Here is a 20,287-nt window from a genome sequence, read left to right on the forward strand (position 1 = left end):
GAGGTCAGAAGATTAATGGCCAGTCTTCATTAATTTAATTCCCCATGCGAGTTTTTGAAGCTATATAAAATGACCAGATAGTAAACAGAATTAATATAGGAACGTGTCATGGTACTAGATTCATCTTATACATCTGATTTAGTCATCGTTTTCACATCAGTATGAGAGAGAGAGAGAGAGAGAGAGAGAGAGAGAGAGAGAGAGAGAGAGAGAGAGAGAGAGAGAAGTAGTGGGGCCCTCAGACTTAAATCGGAGGAATATAAGTTTTCTTTTTACTAGATACCAGAAAACATGAGAAAATAATTAAAACATTGGAGATTCTCTTTCCCACATGACCAGCCACACCCATTCCATGCCACCTCCATAGTGAACCTTCTTGTAGTAATTCCATCAATGTCTGCTGGTTTCCTGGTCGGACATTTCACTTTACATCAAACATTTAAATAGACACTCCCTTCCATGCACATCATATACACATACAAGAAAAAGATGAACAGGAGTGGTTTTGCTTTGACTTTCTTCTCATTCATCAAATCAGCAAAACACTACAAACACTTTCCATCCATACTTTATCTCCTTTCATCACACTGTCTTTTTCAATTTCCTCTAAAACACTACCCAATAAGTTTTCATTAATTTTTCATACAAAAGGGGAACATTCTCCTTCACCATGGAAATTAAGGTTTGAGTGAAAATACTAAAAATATATCTGCAACCTCTGAAGGCACACTGCTCGACTAGAGCTTACCCATCATACCACATTCCTCCCACTGGGTAATGAATGAGTGTACCAAGAATCATGATGGGATTAGCTTACCCTTCCCCCATAAACAATCATATACTGCACACAATGACAATACAACTTAAATAGAACTTGTATGTTATGATAGTCACTGCATAAAATATATTTGTACACAAAGTAAAAAGGGGCAATAACAAAAAAGAAATTGCTGATGAAGAAATGAAGACTAAACACAAGTATAGAATAACAAAACCAGACATATATATATATATATATATATATATATATATATATATATATATATATATATATATATATATATATATATATATTCCTTTAAAATAGTATTACCATTTGATGTCCAAATGCAGCTATGAGTGCTGAAAAAGTCCATACATGTCCAACTACCCAAACTGGGCAGTCCTGGGAGCAGTACCAATGACTTCATCAAGTACTGAAGCTCATGGCTTTGGAAGCTCCCCCAATACAGCACAGCATGGAAGGTCCTCTCCCTCATTGCCAGGTGGATTCAAGCTCTGGCATTACTTAGATGATTTACTGGGAATACGCAAGATTTCCTAACACAAAAGGTGGAGTCCACACAAAACAGCTTGTGAAATGTCCCAGTCCATGGCAGGCGGAGTACACCCAACAAGGAATTCAGAGTAAATAAGGAGCCTTGCAAGGTGAAAAATATATGGATAGCGAGGTGTTAGTAGGTGTTTGCAGCTTTCCTTGTATATCTGAGCTTACTGCTGGAATAAAAGTCTAATCATGAAGTGCAACTTAATAATCACCATACAGGGAATATCACGTAACTATTCAGAAAAGACCAAGACCAAGAAGATCAAAGAGAAATGCAATAAAATATTTCTTCTATAATTAAGCAAGAGGTCTAAATATAGGAGCCACATGACGTTGAACTATTTATTGATAAGTTTACTTCTTCTTGGACACACCCACAGTGCGACCACGGCGGCCAGTGGTCTTGGTGTGCTGGCCCCTCACACGCAGGCCCCAGTAGTGACGCAAGCCACGGTGAGCTCGGATCTTCTTCATGCGCTCCAAGTCCTCACGCAGCTTGGTTTCCAGGTAGTTAGACATCACCTGCGAGGGAAAGGTTTACTTCAGAACAAAGGGATATGACTCACTACATGCTGGGATCTCAATAAAAACAGACTCAAGGAAACTATTAGTACACACTCAAGTATCAGTGGTCACTGGACATACATGATGATAACACATGATCTGAAGTATTTCATATCTACCTACCATAATTCATTCACAACTATTAACTTCTTTCCGTCTTGAACTTGCCCCAACTCAATGCTCAGCTTACACTATGTTAAGTAGTGAATCTTAATTTCCAACACAAATTCACAAGATCTTAAGTTTTGCATTTCTACATAACAAATTTCATCCTCAACTGTTAGGCTTTTTCTGTCTTGCACCTGCCTTTAACTCAATGTTCAGCTTACACCATGTTAAGTAATGAATCTAATTTCCAATACAAATTCATAAGACCCACATATTTCTATACCAAATTCCATTGTTTCAGGAGAGTAAAGTGTCAAAACAGGCAAAATAGGGCAGAAAGTATTAGTTAAATTTTCCACCGACCACATCATACCCAGCAAAACTAAAATTTGTCACTGAAATAAGAAAAATCATGCAGAACAAAAAGGAGCAAGCTAAAAGTAACCTTATAGTCATTCCAGAGGCAAATCCATCAAGATCATGTATAGAACTCTCTCCAGACAACATTTCATTGCATATAGTCTTGGAGAAGGAACTAAAAGAGTAACTTAACATCACAAGGCTAACAAAATCACTCACAAAACCTTCTAGGACTAGTAAGATGTAAAAATCATCCTTAAATAAATACTACCAATTATTTCTTTCAATATTGACATAGTAATTTCTTCAGGCATTATGCAATCTGTCGGGACTCTTAACCAAGTGGGCACAATGTGTCACCCTAATCAAAAGTAATGATGGACTACCCAGCAACCACACAGCTGTTGAGTTATGCTTCATCCATATCAAACACTGATCTTTTCTTGTTTTCTACAGGCAATAAAAGAGAAGCTCAAGTCTTTCTGATTACTTAAAATCCAAGAGAAATGAAGCATGAAAAAAAAAAAAAAAAAAAAAAAAAAACTAACTAACTACTGATCCCTAGACCTTTGCTGATGTACCCTTTGTTATAACCTGTATACCACTTAAATACTACCATCAGATCCAGGGGTGTGGAGTTGGATTTTCAAAAGTCCGACTCCGACTCCAGTAAATTTAAATGTTGCGACTCCGACTCCAAGAAATTTGAAGGTTGCAACTCCAACTCCGACTCCACACCCCTGGTCAGATCCCCTCTTAACCTACATCTCCCTAAATCATAAACTAGACAAAACCTGTTCTTTATGAAGATTATCCTGGTGCACACTTTGAATTACCTATTACTGCAATACTCTAAGACACAAATGAAATACCCTTAAGAGATAACCACTTGCAAATAACAAACACTAAGCTTCAGTCTATTGTTACACCCTGCACCACCAAAACCCCATTGTACAACAGTCCACACCCTGCCTCCTACTACTCATTAGCCTCATTTCCCATGCCCAAACACTACAAACATGTTGGACGGCAGTAAACCCCTTGCAAGATCACACAAACAAGGGGGCAAGAGCACTTCCACTTAATATGGCACACATTTGAACCTTGAGAAACTTAAGTTAAACAAGGACTGTATGTGCCAAATAACCAAAATTCACTACATATACAATAAATAAGAATACAAGATAACTTTTACACATGGATTTTTTTTTTTAAGTGGCCTCATAGTGTGTTAAAATACAGGGTCTAAATATGAACTAGGACTAAAGAACACATCATAGAGAGACCGACTTGAAATACAGCAAGTTAGAAGCTTAAATATGAGAAGTGAGGTAATAATTGTTGGTACAGTGCGTCCTTACCTGGCTGTACTTGCCGTCCTTGATGTCCTTCTGTCTGTTGAGGAACCAGTCGGGGATCTTGTACTGGCGGGGGTTGCTCATGATTGTCACGATCTTCTCAACCTGAAACGGACACACAGACAATGCATTTAGAAGTACATGAATTTTTTTTTTGCAAGAGGCCTCATAGTGTGTTAAAATACAGGGTCTAAATATGAATTAGGATTAAAGAACACATCATAGAGACTGACACTTGAAATACAGTGAGTTAGAAGCTTAAATATGAGAAGTGTGGTAATAACAACACAGCCAAACACACACCAACAACCTTAAACAACATTACACAAAACACAGATGTAATGGAATAATTTTGTCACTATTACACAAAGCACACAATAAAATACCTCGTCAGAAATTGTTAGTCTGGAAAATTTTACCCTACATACAACAAAGCACAGACGTGATGGAATAATTGTCACTATTACACAAAGCACACAATGGAATAACCTCATCGGAAATTGTTACACTGAAAAACTTTCCCTACATTACACAAAGCATAGATGTAATGGAATAATCTTGTCACTAATTATTAAGTCTGAGAAACCTTATGCTACACCATTACACAAAGCACACAATGGAATAATCTCGCTGGAAATTGTTACACTGAAAAACTTTACCCTACATTACACAAAGGCACAGATGTAATGGAATAATCTTGTCACTAATTATTTGTCTGGTAAACCTTACAGTACATCATTATATAAAACACAGATGCAATGAAATAGTCTTGTCAAAAATTGTTAGTCTGAAGAATCTTATACTACATCAAGACACAAAGCACAAACATAATGATATAATGTCGTTAAAATTATGTCTGAAAAAAAACCTAACCTAACTTAATGGAATAATCTTGACAAATAATTAGATCGGAAAACCTTACTTGACCTTACCTTACCATATCTTACCTAACCTAACCTAACCTTAACAAAATAATCTTGTACGAAATATTTAGTCTGAAGAACATCACCCTATCTTACCTCACCTTAATAGTCTTGTCCAAAATATTTAGTCTGAAGAACCCACTTTATTGAGGTTTTCAGGTGGATAATTTCTCTTTCCTCTACCTTCAACTTCTACAACAAAACAATAAGGTGTAGTGTTGTTAGGGATGAAGGCTGCTCCTACTAACTCAACGCTCTCATGCAAGGACTGTTGTGTCTCGAACTAGTCTACTCTGTCCGTGAGAAAGTGGACATATTAATTACAAATAAACATCTACACCTCTCTCTTTCTGTTTCTGTCTCTGTGTCTCTCTCTATCTCTGTCTCTGTGTCACTCTGCCTGTTTGTCTGTCTCACACTTTCTCTCACTGTCTGTCTCCCTCCCTCCCTCTGTCTATCCATCTGTCTGTCTCTCTCTCACCGTCTCTCACACCCTCAGTATCACCATCTCTCTCTCTCTCTCACCTCCTCCTCAGTGAGTTCTCCAGCACGCTTGGTCTGGTCAATGTCTGCCTTCTTGAGGACAATGTTGGAGTAGCGCCGACCGACACCCTTGATGGCCGTCATGGCGAACATAACCTTGCGCCGGCCATCAATGTTGGTGTTCATCAGACGCAGGATGTGCTGGAACTTCTCTGGCAAGATGATCGACTGGAACACAAAAGTACTAAGGTAAGGAATTGGAGAGAGACAGAGACAGAGACAGAGACAGAGAGAGAGAGAGAGAGAGAGAGAGAGAGAGAGATAAGAGAAGAAAGTGATCTATCAGGACATTTATCCGTTTTTTGGTTAACTCTCTCGGACTTGCAAGGGAACTGGCAGCTAAGTGGGCATCTTATTTCTCATATAATGTTACCCTAGATCAGTTTTTTTCCTTCTTACATAAAACTGAGTGAACCTTTTTTTCCTTGGTTCATGTTACCTAGTTCAGTTTTCCTTTTACATAAAAATAAATGTTAGGGTAGGGTAAGGAATGCTAGGGTGGAGTAGGGTAGGATAGGTTAGGTTAGGTAATGCTAGGGCAGGTTAGGTTAGCAAATAGACATGCCTCATCTTAATACCCACAATAGATAAATAAATAAATAAATATACTTAAGTAAATAATTAATAAATAAAACATGACAACATTCCCATCACTTGTCCAAAGCTTCTAGTCTGGCAGCCTCACATGAGCCAGCCAGGTGGAAAGCTTTCATTACTCTGCCTTCAAATACTGCGCCTCTACACACACACACATGTAGAGGCTTGGATTGAAGGAACACACACACACACACACACACCTATACAATAAACCACACCTCCTACACACAGTGAAATTATACACCCAGCTTCGGTCACTCTGCCCTGCATCACCACCACCACCACTGACTTCACCACAGCCCTGCATCACCACCACCATCTCTTCACCACAGCCCTGCATCATCACCATCACCATTATACCTCATCACCACAACCCTGCCTCACCACCACACATCACCAAACATCACAAGCACCAAGTCAAAATAACAAGCACTGACTCAACTCTGCCTCTCTCGCTCATGTAAACAACGTCCGCCAATGTCCTCCACACGCTCACATTTCACCAATATTTACCACTCAACACCAGCATATACATATTTCCTGGTGACACAGCACTAATTCTGAACTCATTGGCTTTCATGTGGTTAATTTTGAGCGGTGGATTGGCTTTGGATGCACCGATAACACAGGATTAATTTGGAGAAAGGCTGTAGGTTTACGTACCATCTTGGCGGCGAAGTGAGGGAAGGAGTGTTGTGGACGTTGCGATGTCTCACTTTGATAATGGCTGCTGGAAAATATTTACCACTTATTAATAGGTTTGTGATGAACATTTGAGATGAAAGAGAAAGGATGATAGGTCAGGAATGGAAGGATAAAGATAGGAAGGACAAGAAATGTGAATAGATACAAAAGGCATTCCACATTATAGATAATATTTTTCTTATAAACAAGTAATGTTGTATGTTTGTGCTTCATTATATTATTTTTATGTGTAAGTTACTCCTACACACACACACAGAGAGAGAGAGAGAGAGAGAGAGAGAGAGAGAGAGAGAGAGAGAGAGAGCAGCCTCGACAGTGAACCTTGGAAAATATGTACCACTCACCTACATTAATTTTTTTTTTTTGACATGACGAGAAGTTTTGTACATATTATAATTTCTATGAGTTCGTAAAATACAACAAATCCTGAATAGTATGTGGTGTGAGAGTTGTTTGGTGTCTGTCCTATTTTATGATATATTACTGTAGATTCATGCGGGGAAATCTTGCCTTTATTCAGAAATGATCAGCTCTCTCACCATCACTGCTTTCCAAAGGCTCTAGTTAAAGATACCCGTGTTTTTTAAGAGTATTTTTTTTGGTTCTGGTAATAGATGGTCAATATTTTTAGCGTATTAAAAGGATAAACTGTCTTGAAAATCCGGCTATAGTTGTCTCTGCGACCTTCGAAAATGATATGTGGCAGAGTTGGAATGCCTCCTTGCTCTGTAGTCGCCTCTAGGAAGGAATATGTACGTTAGATGTGATGCCCTCATAGAATAAAATACACACCGGATGAACAAATGCAGAGGGTCTTCACTGACACAATATATAGCCACTGCAGTATTATAGGGGTTTGGAATACATCATACACGGGCGAAGAGAGCACTATGGCCCATATTCTGAAACTCTTCTGCGCCTAACCTGCACTATTTTCAAATGGCTCTAGTTGAATTAAGTTATACACTGATTTTTAAGTGTGTTTCGATCTGTATTTTTAGTGCCATGTTAACAAGGTTTCTGCATTACCAAGAGGACATATTATCTTTAAAACTAGGTTAATTGTTCCTGTGGCTCTTAAAATTGGTCGCCGTGAGAGAGGGAAGTGTTTCTGAAAATGGCGTTATATTGTGTCAGGAAGGTACTCGAGGCAGCAGTGACAAACCCCTCCCAGAACAGACAGGATGCACATCAAGATCCAGGGTTGGTAAGATGGGTGCGAGGATCGAGGACATGCACGTACAGAACTGCCACTGCTAAAGATGCCGAGACTCGATCTTAATTCAACTGTCTCCCTCGCTGCGCATTAAGGCTTTCTTCTTTCTCTCACCACTACTCTGTCCACCTTTATGCAAAATCGAGTTACAGAGACATATACCACTCTTAAAGGATATGTCGAGGCTCTTCAACTGTTTCCCTAGCTGCACAAGGCTTTCTTCTTCCTGTCACTACTACTGTCCACCGCAAGAGTTAGCCAGTACTCTCAATCATTCATACCTTCCTCTGGTACACTCCGGAACTCCCTGCCTGCTTCCGTGTTTTCATCTTCCATGACCTGAACTTATTCAAGAGGGAGGGTTCAAGACATTTATCCCTCTCTTTTGGCAGTCTCTCTCGGGGGACAGGCAACTAAATGGGCCTTTTTGTTTAACTTTCTATTGCTCTTGGTCAGTTTTCACCGCTTACATACAAAAAAGACATATATATTACAGACCTACCTCGACCCAGCACACAGGCTTTCAAGAGAAGATTGGACAAGTTCCTGAACAGTATAGCAGATAAGCCTTCAATCCTACACTGTCCAATTTCAACAGGAGCGACATCGAATTCCATCATTGACCACCTCCAGACTCTACCTAAGATACCCCTGAAGGCATTTTCTTTGAACATACTCACCGCCGCTCGCCACTATCGGGTAAACTGACTCAGGCCCGTATTCATAGACACTTGCTCATTTACTCGTGTACTGACGTGAGAAAGGAAGCAGCCGATGCTTTTCACACCACTCTTAAATTGGATGACACGAATATAGGTAGATTAATTAGGTCAGATTCGGATGCCATCGCCTTTAGGAAGATTTGGATAGGATGAACGCATGGACAGAGAGATGGCAAGTGCAGTACAACACTAGCAAATGCAAAGTACTTAGCATAGGGAAGAAGGAGTCCACATAATAGGTACACGATAAACCAACGAGGCCCTGGTAGGTTTATATGAGAGAAAATTGGGAGTTACAGTTAGCTCCGATCTTAGTCTAAATCTCCAAGAAAAACAATGCATAGAGGCTACAAATACGACGAAAAAATTACTAGGATTCATTTTTAGATGTGTTAAAAGTAGAAGTTCCGAGGTAATATTAACCCCTTCAGTACTGGGACGCATTTTTACCGCGAGTTTTAGGTGTGATTAGACGCTTTCATTTACATTACAAGAAAAGTCTATGGAGGTCAGAAAATTAATGGCCAGTCTTCATTAGTTTAATCCCCATACGAGTTTCTGAAGCTGTATAGAATCACCAAATAGTAAGCAGAGTGAACATGGTAATATTAAAGTTATATTTGGCGCTGGTCAGACCGCATCTAGATTATGTGGTACAGGTTCGGATCTCACATTATAGGTAGGATATAGGTGTATTAGAATCAGTGCAAAGGAGAATGTCTAAAAGGATACAGAGGATAAGAGATATTCCTTATGAAGCGAGACTGAAGCTGTTAAATTTGTATTCCTTTGAGAGACTTATGTTAAGAGGAAGCCTGATAGAAGTATTTAAGTGGTATAGAGGTTATAACAAAAGGAACATGAGCAAAATTCTTCAGATCCATAGCCATAATAAAACTAAGAAATAATGGATTGAAGCATGAGAAAAAAAAATAATGTTAACCCTTTCAGTACTGAGAAGTATTTTTACTTTGATTTTTAGGTATGATTAGACGATTTTATTGGCAGTAGGAAGGGTCTATGGTGGTCAGAAGATTAATGCCCAGTCTTCGCTATTCTAATCCCAACATAAGTTTCTGATGCTGTATAAAATCACCAAATATTAGCCAGAATGGATATAAAAACGCGTCATGGTAATTAAAGGGTTAAAAAAGAAATAGGAAGGAACTGTGGGGATATTAACAAAGATTCTTTATGTATGTAAGTTTGCCTTAGACGAACTCTTAGTCTTAAAAAGATGTGCTTGACCTCCCGAGTTGTGCTTAGAGTTGATCTTAAGATTTGAGACACGTCCGGAGGTGTCTTAAAGTTGAGAGTTACACTTAAGACCAGCTCATCAAAGATGGCCGACCGCTAAAAAGCTCAAACCCACCTACTCAAGATTTATCAGCCCCGTAATGATGTTGTGGATGACCTTAGTGACATTGAACTGATGGATATAACAGACTACACCTGCAGGAGTATTATTTGTGGCAGATTTGGAGGGAGATACCTTGGAAAGCTGCCCATGAAGAAGTAATGCGCTGGCGCTAGTAACGTAATGAATAAAGTGATCTTTAGCCACTAGGAAATGCAGCCCTCCAACAATTATTACCTTGGGTCTTCCTGTGTCCTGTTTTTGGCGTGTCTCATTCATCTTAGTAACAGAGGCACATGTAGCTTTTTTGTGCCGCTGAACGGCGAAGCCATTCTGGCTACATGTTTCCTCATAATGCTGACTGTACGAAGAAGGAAAGTTTTGCAGTATGGCTTCCGTCAAGGCCGCTCCACTGATGATCTTCCGGCTTTCCTTACTGAGTCTTGGCTATCTTCTTTTAGAGATTTTGATTAAACTTTTGCTATTGCCTTACACATGTCGAAAGCTTTTGAGAGAGTGTCACAAAACTTCTATCTCAAAACTACGCTCCTATTGCTTCTATCCGTCTTTCAACTTTATCTCAAGTTTCCTCTCTGACCGTTCTATTACTGCTGTGGTAGACGGCTACTGTTCTTCTCCTAAATCTATTATCAGTGGTGTTCCTCAGGGTTCTGTACCGTCACCCATTTTCTTATTGTTCATCAATGATCTTCTAAACCAAAGTTCTTGCCGTATCCACTTTTACGCTGATGATACCATCCTACACATTTCCACGTCTTTTCAGAGACGACCAACCCTTCAGGGAAGTCAACTGATCACGCAGAGACGCCACAGAACGCCTGACTTCTGATCTTTTCTTACTAGCGTTCAATGCCTCAAAAACTCAATTCCTCCATCTATCAACTCGACACAACCTTCCAGACAACTATCCCCTTTTCTGCAATGATACTCAACTTTCCCTCTTCTACACTGAATATCCTCGGTCTGTCCTTTACTTATAATCTAAACTGGAAACTTCACATCTCATCTCTTACTGAAACAGATTCTATGAAGTTAGGCGTTCTGAGTCATCTTTACCAGTTTTCCTCACCTCCAAAGCATGAGTTAACCAGTACTCTCAGACATTCATCCCTTTCTCCGGTAAACTCTGGAACTCCCTGCCTGCTTCGATCCGTATTTCCGTCTACAAATGACCCGACCTCATTTAAAAGGGAGGTATTTATCCCTTTTTTTGGGGGGTGGGGGCCAAGTCTTTCGGCCCTGTTCGGGGACTGGCATCTAACTGTTTAATAGTTTTTTTTATTGTCCTTTGCTAGTTTACTTCAATTTATCCTATGTGTACACACACACACACACACACACATAGAGAGAGAGAGAGAGAGAGAGAGAGAGAGAGAGAGAGAGAGAGAGAGAGAGAGAGAGAGAGAGAGAGAGAGAGAGAGAGAGAGAGAGAGAGAGAGTAGCCTATGATTATGAACCAGAAAGGCCTTGATACAGATAACTGGGAACATTATTGATTTAGAACATGATGACTTGTGTAATGTTACCTGTGGTTAGAAGTCTGTGGGCGTGGAAATAATTTAGAGGCAGAAAGAGAGAAAGAATGATAATATCAGTGAAAAGTAGTAAGTGACATTTACTTTCCTTGTGGTGAACAAATTAACCACTCGTACACTCAATCGTGACATATTTGTGAGTGGAAACAAATGAGATTAAATGATTGTTATTGGTTGCATCTGCAGGCCCTCCTGACCTGACCCACTAGTGTGCGCGTGGCCTTGTGGCATCCATGATCCAGGGGGTATATGCACGACCATCAATAAGGCAACAGCTAGGAAGAGCTCGTCCTGGAGCTGCATCCCGGCATGAATGAAGCTTTCACTGAGATCAATAGACCTTTCCTGGCTACGCCCCTTTCTGGCCTGAACCAACCAGCGCTCGCTTAACCTCAGCTGATGAGGCTCGTGAGTAGCCAGGGACACACAAGCGAACTCGCAGACTTACAGCAGTGCATTTCTGCATTCACCAAATCATTACTCTGGCAATATGCGTTACTTTGAATATTTTTCTTATCTCTGTAGGTGATAAGCATTAATAAACCAATAATAATATATTTATAAAAATATACGCACGAATATTTGACTTACTAAAGTAGTAAACCATTTAAATGGAAACTTGTTTCAGTCATGACACTGAAACTTTGATTACAAAAGTTCCGTCTGAACCCGTTCCTTCGACAGAGAGTGAGCGCCGCGGTGTGGACCCGACGAGACTCAGGAACCCGAGCGTTCCAACAGTAAGACCGAGTGGTCCTCGAGAGTGGCAGCAGCAGTGGAGCTCCGACCTGCGAGGTGGACAAGATAAGATAAGAACATCAGGTTACTCGGCAACGACCTCAAGGACAACCATGTTCAAGCAACAGCGAGGATCCAAGCTCACCTGCACCTACGGCAGCCAGAGGTAGGCAGTGAAGGGCGTTAGGCGCGGTCATGTTGTGCAGCTGCGAGTAGCGGCGCTGGTTCTGACAGGTCTGACACGAGTGTTTTGAGTCTGGTAGGTGTTGGGTTGTCAGTGCTATAAGTTACAGGGACTTTGAAGAATTTAGGGGCATGAAGTAAAGGGAAGGGAAAGGTGACAGAACTAAGCTCGGCCGGCTGTCACATTGGTAGCGCTGCATGGAAAACCCCGTAAGTTCACGTAGAAAACATTGAGTCACCCTAACACACAGTCATAGCCACCACCTTTCATCAACTGACGCAGAAAACCGCCTCTTTTTATATAGTCCCTAGTCCCCCTACCAGCCACCCCTGCTCCATACACAACCCCTTCACCCCTGAGCCTCAAGACCTTTCACTCCCCAGCCCCCAGCACGCCCTTTCCCTCACCTCAAGAGCCTTTCACTCCCCAGCTCACAAGCCCTTTCACTCCCACCATTGCAGCTTCCCCCCAACTCCCTGCAGCCTCACCCTCCTCGCCAAACATTGATAAGAGTGTTCAGTTATTGAGAAACAAATACGAAATACACTGTTATTGTAGCTCGTGATGTATATTGTTCGATACCCAGCATATCTACAACTTTTTCCTTTGTTCTGTGATATGAAATGATTATGCTCTCTCTCTCTCTCTCTCTCTCTCTCTCTCTGTCTCACTTTTTCCACGTATTGGTCGGAGCGGGCGTTGTGGGCGGATGTGGGCGTGGATGGCGGATATACATGTGTGTGTGTGTGTGTGTGTGTGTGTGTGTGTGTGTGCGTGTGTGTGTTTTCCTTTGTTTCCTCTCTTCTTCTACTTCAATACTCTTTAAAAAATTACCTTGATTGTAACCACCACCACTACCACCATCACTACGTACCCTCACCACCACTATGTACTCTCACCACCACCACCACCACCCATCACACCACCATTACGTCCCATCACCACCCACAATACGATCCGTGCCTTCACCACCAGTCACACCACCTATACTGTGCACCAGTCGCGTCACCACCCTCCACAGCACCTCTTTCTCACCACCACCACCACCACCACAACCATAAGACAGGAAGGCTACAATGTTTACCCAATATTTCCATCACCACGGGGACCTACATTCACTACACGACAAAACTCTTCATTAAACCCTGAAAAAAACGCTGAATGTCTGAAGTCAGCTAAGATAGAGACAAATCTAACCAATTATTTATGTGCGTATAACTTTAGACTGGCTTAAGTAACCTTCCGAGGATGCAAGTGGTCAGACGGGGCTCGGAAGAAAGGAAGAGAGAGATGGGTGCCAAGGTTATGAGTGGGAAATGTGAAATGACACATCCGTAGAGTTTTCTTGGATATATGATAGAGGTCAATTTGACAGATGTGGGGTGTGAGAACAAAGTGATCGACTGACAAAGCGAGAGACAGAGAAAAAGACAGATATACAAGTAAAGAGACATTAAAACAATGAGATACAAAGGGAAACTAAAGCTGAAAGACAGAAGGGAGGTAAAGGACAGAAACAAAGCGAGACGATTATGAGTAGAAAGATTCAGGGAAAGAGGGAAAGACAATGAGTGTTGAAAGAAAGAAAGCACAGATGGATTGGATTTCTACGATACATATGCTAGCTTGACGTGTGTTCAGGGACAGGTTGAGGGCCTTGAAGGTGCGGGCTGAAGGAAAGAGTGAATGGCAGGCTGTGTGGGTGAGCAAGCGTTGTCTGTCTTCCCTCGTAGCCACATGTACACGTCTCCCCATGGTGTCCAGAGCTCACCGTGAAAGGCCCTGCTCAAGGCTGCTCGCAAGGACCCAACCGGCAGGCTGAGGTTATCGTGAGCACACACACACACACACACACACACACACACACACACACACACACACACACACACACACACACATTGACATACAGATGGAGACATGCAGAGTCTCTTAATGTGTGGCCCCTGTTCACCTAGCAGTAAATAGGTACGGGATGTAACTCGAGGGGTTGTGGCCTCGCTTTCCCGGTGTGTGGAATGTATTGTGGTCTCAATCCTACCCGAAGATCGGTCTGTGAACTCTGAGCTCGCTCCGTAATGGGGAAAACTGGCTGGGTGACCAGCAGGCGACCGAGGTGAATCACACACACACACACACACACACACACAAATGGGCAAGCCTCTGAATGTGTGGCCCTTGTTCACCTAGCAGTAAATAGGTACGGAATGTAACTCGAGGGGTTGTGGCCTCGCTTTCCCGGTGTGTGGAGTGTGTTGTGGTCTCAGTCCTACCCGAAGATCGGTCTATGATCTCTGAGCTCGCTCCGTAATGGGGAAAACTGACTGGGTGACCAGCAGACGACCGAGGTGAATTACACACTTAAACAAGCACACACACACACACACACACACACACACACACACACACACACACACACACACACACACACACACACACACGCGCAGGCACTCACACGTACGTACACACAACCGTGGCCTGAATACCTCACTGCAGCAAACACGCGCCGTCTCTATCCACACGTGTCTCTAACTGCTACAAAGTCACTTGAAGCGTCACAGGAAGGACAGGCAGTTACAACAACGTGCGCCCCTCACAAGGCTAACACCATGGGCAACCTCCGGCACAGCGACCCGTACCCATGAATGAAACTCCCAGACAATATTACATGTACCGCGTCAGGTCAGCCGATAGTGGCGTGGTGATAAGCGCGACAGTAGTGTATATTTAGCTTCCCATAAGGTGACCTGCAACTTGGTGGTTTATCACGACCGATTATTTTTACCCACCTACTTGTGGAGAAGGAGGCAGGTTACTAAGTGGTGCCCGCCTCTTCCGCCGCTACCACGTCTGTTACTATCGTGGCTTATCTGGGCGAGACTCCGTAATTGTGAAGTAACTGAAGGTCAGACGAAGTCAAGAACTATAAATGCTCACTTCATAACTTTCTTCCCTCGAGTACGTTCGTTATCGCAATCACTGTCTTGCTTCGTGACGAGAGTTGTGAAAGTCTGGCGATAACAGCGTGTACAAAGACAAAAAGCCACATGCATAATGGAAGACGTATGCAGGATATACATATATTCCTTAATTTATGTAGTACATGTACATGAATTTTTCATGTATAGCATACACGTATGCGCGTGTCTGCCTGCATGAATGGCTCTGCCTGTTTGTCTATCCAATATCTATCAATGCAGGTCCTCTACAGAGTTTGATAAAACCCATGCCTATCGCCTCTATAGTCTGCTGATGGGACTCTGGCGGAACCACCCATAGAAGGTGCCTTCTGACCTGACCTGGGGATAAGAACCTGCCATCAGTTAAGGCGGCAAGGTGGGCTGGACCAGACCTGCACCTGGCATGGGTCAGACTGGTATTCGTGCGTGAAGCAGTACTAGCCATTAATTTGATATTTCATAGAAGACTGGCCAAGGAATAAAGTTAACATAAACTGAGGTGCCCAAAAGCTTAATGTGGTAGAAGAGGAGCAGTGTAGAGTAATAAACTCCTTGAATGTAGTGGTGGCGACAGCAGCAAGAGTAACAAGAGTGCTCAATAATACTGGGAGGAAATGGAAGATGAAGAGTGGTCAAGTCGATAAGTACAGTATATAATGGTAGGCAGTGTTGGTATTCGAGCAGTATGCATTCCTGCCGAATTGTAACTTGTTCCAATCCACTCCAGATTAACCTAACACTTGCACGTTCTATTGTATTCTGGCTACATTTTTAACCTGATCGTCGTTTCTTCAAAATTAAAAGAAAGTCAGTTAGTGGTGAGAGAACGATCTTAATGTATAAATTCGTGAGAAGTCTCGTTTTGGGTTCTGTGTGTGTGTGTGTGTGTGTGTGTGTGTGTGTGTGTGTGTGTGTAATTCACTGTTTGATCTGCTGCAGTCTATGACGAGACAGCCAGACGTTACCCTACGGAACGAGGTCAGAGCTCATTATTTCCGATCTTGGGATAGGTCTGAGACCAGGCACACACCACACACCGGGACAACAAGGTCACAACTCCTCGATTTACATCCCGTACCTACTCACTGCTAGGTGAACAGGGGCTACACGTGAAAGGAGACACACCCAAATATCTCCACCCGACCGGGGAATCGAACCCCGGTCATCTGGCTATGAAGCCAGCGCTCTAACCACTGAGCTACCGGGCCGTGTGTGTGTGTGTGTGTGTGTGTGTGGGCCTGTAAACACTGTGTGGCTCTTCCTGGAAAATATTGTTTTTTATTTTCTGAGGAAGAAATTTTACATTCTTCCATCACCAAGAGTACAAATTTGTGCCAATCTGTAACACTTATATTTCAGACTTGGCACACACACACACACACACACATACACCTGGGAGATCTGGATGACTTTTGTGTGGCTATAACTGATGACGATAGCATCCTTCCCCCCCACACTTCATCCCTTGCCTTCTGAATTTGTGCAGTGGTTGCGTGAGGAAGTGCACGTGGTTGGTGGGTGATGGCTAATACAGGGCGTGGGAGGAGGGGTGGGGATACAGGTGCTGATAAAAGGAACGCGGAGATGAGGATACGAAGGGGGAGTTGGTAAAGGGATGGGTCGGGAGGGGGTTCTGAATGCTGGGGAAGGCCAGGAGGTGGGGATGGGGATGGGGAAGGGGAGGGCTGCCAGTCTGTAAATACCAGCACCCGCGCCACTGCTCACCACACAGTCCTCAGCTGCGGACGTACACACACGCTGACTGCGGTGCGCTGAGACTTACCACGGAACTTTCCCCTACTTGTGTGAACCTTACTGGTATTCCTCGCGGTGAACCAGTGAACCTGAAGTGAACCAAAGGATTAGCACTGTTGTGTAACAGAATATAAGAAAATACTTCAGAAGGAAGAGTGAAAAACGAACATTTGCAATAGCTTAATGTCCCATAAAGCAGTGTTACTCGCCACCAACACGATGCTCTACAACTCAGTAGACAACTGTACCGGGGTCGAGGACAACAGGTAAGGCAGACCTTCACCACGCAGGGGCAGGGCCGCACTCAGCTCACCAGCACACTAAGATTGTTCAAGTCTTTCTTTTTGTAACAGCTAATTCTTTCCTTCCAATTCCTCACTCCTTTACCTTTAAATGGAAACATTACCGATGAGGAACCGAGGACCAGTGATTATAGTGATACAGCTTTGGAAGTTCTGATTGACAAATGTATGCGTAGCTTTAATGATCGAGCTGCCACAGATTGGTGAATGGCACTATTGATTGTGGGGAGACGGGGAGACTCGCATTAATTAGTCATCTCACGATACTGAGAAGAATGATGTGAAATAGTTTCGTGAAATCTTCAATTAGTAAGATGTTGCACAGCTAATGTGGTCACGATGTCCTTCACATTCCCATGACATGCATTGTGCTTCTACATTCACTCTCACATTGACATGTAGCTGCAAATCTTTAATCTTCGCGACATTAGAACAGTAGATTAAGATCCTGTTATTCATGGTGGTGTGTCACACCTAACCACGATCTCTCTTTGCTACAGCGTGAGGATGAACAAGACAGACGAGCTCTCTGACTTCTCGTCCCAGTCCATCCTGTGCGCCATGGATCGCTTTGTGAAGGCGGTCAACCACATGAACGAAACAGTCATGGTGCCGTGCAGGTCAGTATTAGCCACGCCTCCTGTGGGCTGTGCTGTGTATAGGTAGATGTAGAAGTACTGAGAGAGAGAGAGAGAGAGAGAGAGAGAGAGAGAGAGAGAGAGAGAGAGAGAGAGAGAGAGAGCTCAGTGGTTAGAGCGCTGGCTTCACAAGCCAGAGGACCGGGGTTCGATTCCCCGGCCGGGTGGAGATATTTGGGTGTGTCTCCTTTCACGTGTAGCCACTGTTCACCTACCAGTGAGTAGGTACGGGATGTAAATCGAGGAGTTGTGATCTTGTTGTCCCGGTGTGTGGTGTGTGCCTGGTCTCAGGCCTATCCGAAGATCGGAAATAATGAGCTCTGAGCTCGTTCCGTAGGGTAACGTCAGGCTGTCTTGTCAGAGACTGCAGCAGATCAAACAGTGAAACACACACATGGTATAAATAAATAATAAAATAAATAAAATCAAACACACACACACACACACACACACACACACACACACACACACACACACACACACACACACACACACACACAGAGAGAGAGAGAGAGAGAGAGAGAGAGAGAGAGAGAGAGAGAGATTAATGAGGCTCCTGCTTTTCTCACAGGCTGCTGGACGTGAACGTGGACGCCACTACGAACCCCAGCGCAGTGCCAACAATGCTGCGAGGGAACAACAAGCCCTACAGTCTGTACAACGTGCTCAACTCCATCAAGAACGACCTTATCTGGGGCCCAACGTCCAATGACGATGATGACACTGAGAACCACAGCACCGTCACCTCTCCATTCATCAACAACACGCGGTGGTCAGACTCCGGGCCTGCCTCCACCACAGCAGACAACGTGAAGGGTCACTTCCGGCGCCAGAGCACCCTGTCCAACATCTCCATGGCGTCCAGCACCTCTGACGGGGAGAGTGAGGGCTGCTTCGAGGGCAGTGAGGGCGGTGACTCTGGTCTGGAAGGAGATGAGGCGGCGAGGCGGTCAACAACGTGATGGGCTCGTTGAGAAATCACCTGATTGGACTCCACCTCTGCCTGAACAGCCTCACTGACACCGCCAGTTACATCACTGATCGCTACCAGGACGAAGTCAACGCCTAAGGTGTCTCTGCCCTGGGAGAGCAGTATGGCCCGCGACTCAGCCCTGATGCACAAGTCCGCCTCGTATTCTCGTAACCAGGGCGAGACCCATGCACTGTCTGCCGCGGTTTCCCAGCTACCTGCAGAGGCCGGTCCTCTCATCTAGACTGTGATAGTGCACGTGTGCATAACCCCAGCACACGTGCACGCGCCCTGATAGTAACCCTAAGTAATGCATATTGCAAACCAGCATCGTTGTCCCGGCACTACAGGTGTATTAGGCAAAATTGTCCTCACATATATATACCCCTGACCCTAACTCCCTTCCGCGTCACCTGTGGTTCCCCTCACCCCCATTCTCCCTGGACCAAAGCGGCGGGCGACCACACCCTCCGCATAGATTCATGCATATTGTATGGGATGTGATTAATTATTTTTGGTAGTGGTAGGGTGATTTTTGTATGTTACTGATTTAAGTTATATATATATATATATATATATATATATATATATATATATATATATATATATATATATATATATATATATATATATATATATATTGTTTATGCACGTTTATGCAATTATAATAAAATTTCTTTTCTAATGAACGTATCATTCTGCATTTCCAAGAGGTGATGTAAAAAGAGTATGAAGGGAAGTGGTGTGGGGATATCTCCCTGCTGGGGTCTGATGAGGACGCCTGAGCCCTGGCGTGAGTCTTGAGAGGCAAAGGATGACCGCACGACAGGTGCTTCAAGGAGGTGACATAATGACACGGAGGGCACGGGTGCCTCACGCCATGTTCACGTCCTCGCCACGTGGTGCCGCTTGGCAGCGTCCCTTACACTTCCCTGCCAGGAGAGGTAAGAAAGGAGGCTGCAGCTGGCTGGCTCCTGGGGAAAGGAGGCTGCAGCTGGCTGGCTTCAGGAGAAAGGGCCACATCTAGGCTCCCACCTTGCCAGCGAGGGAAGATACTTTTAGGAGACAAGCAAGTTGTAGCCTTTTCTTTTATTCTTTTGTCTTCTATTTTCTTTTTATTATGACAACTGAAAGCTCCGCTCCATCAATATTCCTCCTCCTCCGCACGTGGTGGAGGTGCAAATTAAGAGCAGATCCGCTATCGAGGGACTAAGTATCAGGTGGACCAGTGTCCCTCACACCTGCACAAAGGGAGATGAGTAAAGCAATAAATAATGTATTGTAAAGGCAAATTTTGCTGTTATCTTGTTAACGTCTCCCCCATCAGCAACATTTCCAAATATTTCCTTGCAGCGCGGCACTGATAAGGAACGAACTGTGAGGAGAAAGGAGCTCGGTGCGCGTGCA

General features: G+C 43.4%; 2 protein-coding genes across 5 annotated transcripts; one reads left to right on the plus strand and one right to left on the minus strand.

Moving 5' to 3' along the window:
* Window positions 1-1,655: 1,655 nt before the first annotated feature.
* On the minus strand, window positions 1,656-13,012 carry LOC123504471 (40S ribosomal protein S18). 4 transcript variants are annotated; one of them, XM_045254996.1, is made up of 5 exons: window positions 12,930-13,012; window positions 6,444-6,510; window positions 5,166-5,351; window positions 3,721-3,822; window positions 1,656-1,849 (listed from the first exon to the last, which is right to left on the minus strand). In XM_045254996.1, exons 1-5 carry the CDS (start codon window positions 12,992-12,994, stop codon window positions 1,682-1,684), a joined length of 588 nt encoding a protein of 195 aa, XP_045110931.1. In that variant the 5' UTR covers window positions 12,995-13,012; the 3' UTR covers window positions 1,656-1,681. The 4 variants fall into 4 exon arrangements, with proteins under 4 accessions (XP_045110931.1, XP_045110935.1, XP_045110932.1 ...); XM_045255000.1 differs by lacking the exon at window positions 12,930-13,012 and adding an exon at window positions 11,928-11,983 and having other exon boundaries at window positions 6,444-6,507; XM_045254997.1 differs by lacking the exon at window positions 12,930-13,012 and adding an exon at window positions 11,928-11,983.
* On the plus strand, window positions 11,948-19,565 carry LOC123504470. The gene is made up of 3 exons (XM_045254995.1): window positions 11,948-12,240; window positions 17,773-17,892; window positions 18,482-19,565. Exons 1-3 carry the CDS (start codon window positions 11,948-11,950, stop codon window positions 18,870-18,872), a joined length of 804 nt encoding a protein of 267 aa, XP_045110930.1. The 3' UTR covers window positions 18,873-19,565.
* The last annotated feature ends 722 nt before the right edge of the window (window positions 19,566-20,287 follow it).

The sequence above is a fragment of the Portunus trituberculatus genome, chromosome 16 (genome assembly GCF_017591435.1).
Source record: "Portunus trituberculatus isolate SZX2019 chromosome 16, ASM1759143v1, whole genome shotgun sequence".
Lineage (NCBI taxonomy): Eukaryota > Metazoa > Arthropoda > Malacostraca > Decapoda > Portunidae > Portunus > Portunus trituberculatus.

What these genes read in the sequence shown, in the direction of transcription:
- LOC123504470 (XM_045254995.1), top strand. Translation starts at nt 11,948, where the DNA reads ATGGAAACTTGTTTCAGTCATGACACTGAAACTTTGATTACAAAAGTT. An exon ending in TGCACCTACGGCAGCCAGAG is followed by an intron (nt 12,241 to 17,772) that starts GTAGGCAGTGAA and finishes TCTTTGCTACAG; the next exon opens with CGTGAGGATGAACAAGACAG. An exon ending in ACAGTCATGGTGCCGTGCAG is followed by an intron (nt 17,893 to 18,481) that starts GTCAGTATTAGC and finishes CTTTTCTCACAG; the next exon opens with GCTGCTGGACGTGAACGTGG.
- LOC123504471 (XM_045254996.1), bottom strand. Translation starts at nt 12,994, where the DNA reads ATGTATATCCGCCATCCACGCCCACATCCGCCCACAACGCCCGCTCCG. An exon ending in CCGACCAATACGTGGAAAAA is followed by an intron (nt 6,511 to 12,929) that starts GTGAGACAGAGA and finishes AATATTTTCCAG; the next exon opens with CAGCCATTATCAAAGTGAGA. An exon ending in AGGACGGCAAGTACAGCCAG is followed by an intron (nt 1,850 to 3,720) that starts GTAAGGACGCAC and finishes TTTCCCTCGCAG; the next exon opens with GTGATGTCTAACTACCTGGA.